Raw genomic sequence first — 1474 nt, forward strand, 5'->3', positions numbered from 1 at the left:
TTTCGTCTCAATGACCGGTTGAACATGTTAAAAAGGCTAAAATAATGAAATTAGCTAATTTTTTTGGGCATTTCTATTACAAAGCTTGGGTTTTAATTGTTAATTTTTCAAAAAAAAAAAAAAAAAGCAAGATTTTTCTACAGATATCGGTACATATAATCTCAAAATGGATCAAAATTAAGTTTACACGAAAGATGTCAATCGATCTTTCTTCAAGTTTCCGCGTAAAAGGCAATATGTGTATTAGCTTCTTGTCCCCTGAATAGTGACCTAAACTTGTAGGTAAAGAAATAACATACATTCAGTGAATAATTATGGATTCAAATGCACATAAATGTTTTAGAAATACATTGAAAACATGATGACGGAAAGAGAGATTCTTGTGGGAAACAAAAAAATCTTTATTAATCACATACTCAACATAGATAAGTACATTACATCAGGAGTAACTACATAGTTATAGGTTGAAACCATCTCTTCCTGTCATAAAAACGACACACCCTTGCAATGTAACGGCAATGCCATCTTTCTACCATGAATGTTAAGAAACTTATGTAACTGCCATAATAACTTCCAACTTGTAACTTCTGTTAGCAATAACCGTTACTCCATTGAGGCAAGCTTACATCTTCAGCAATAAATAGAGGGAACTTGTGTGCATGAAAAAAATAGAAAACTCTTCAGAAACATGAGGTCTTCTACAATTCATTATTTTTTTGGCTTTATCATTTTAACATACCCAATTGCTTCAATGGCATTTTTATGTCCGTTCACTACAAAATGGAATGTTAGCGTTATTAGTGCTCTCCGTGAAGATCTTGTTGTTCACATAAAATCAGGAGATGATGATCTTGGGAACCATACCATTCCTTATGTAGGAAATTACTCCTGGTCTTTTTGTGAAAAGGTTGGTGGTCACACTCTCTTTTATGCTTACTTCTGGTGGGGTTCAAAGTTTCAGAGCTTAGATTTGTTTAACGAAGCCATTTCAAAAAAATGCTATTTGAATGTGGGTACCGAACATTGTTACTGGTTTGTAACACCTAAAGGGTTTTATGTAGATGCACACCCAAGTGGAGGTGGGGAATTCATTAAAGGTTGGGCTTAAAAACATGTATATATGTCATGTTTTTTTCTTATTGTAGCTTGAAATAATATATGATGCAACTTGACTGACCACATTAGGATGCTATGTACGAGTTCATTTCTCTTGTCAGTACATTTGCACATATTTATAAGGCTGCTTTATTTGTTACAATTCACCAACACAAGTTCTTTATAACGAATGTTTGAATACTTAAATAAAATAAAATAAAATAAAAACTATCGAACAGATAGTTTCTTTTCTTTTCCACATGAAAATATTACAAAAAAATGTGAGAAGAACTAAACGACTAAACAACCAATCAGGAAGTTATGCCAAAAACAAGTGAAGATACAGCCTCTGAAGGAGGTAAAAACAGAGTAGATTAAT

General features: G+C 32.6%; 1 protein-coding gene across 1 annotated transcript; it reads left to right on the forward strand.

Moving 5' to 3' along the window:
• The first annotated feature begins 751 nt into the window (after nt 1-751).
• On the forward strand, nt 752-1108 carry LOC128134283 (S-protein homolog 5-like). Its single transcript, XM_052771839.1, has one exon. It carries the CDS (start codon nt 752-754, stop codon nt 1106-1108), a length of 357 nt encoding a protein of 118 aa, XP_052627799.1.
• The last annotated feature ends 366 nt before the right edge of the window (nt 1109-1474 follow it).

This window comes from Lactuca sativa, chromosome 5 (genome assembly GCF_002870075.4).
Source record: "Lactuca sativa cultivar Salinas chromosome 5, Lsat_Salinas_v11, whole genome shotgun sequence".
In the NCBI taxonomy this organism is placed as follows: domain Eukaryota; kingdom Viridiplantae; phylum Streptophyta; class Magnoliopsida; order Asterales; family Asteraceae; genus Lactuca; species Lactuca sativa.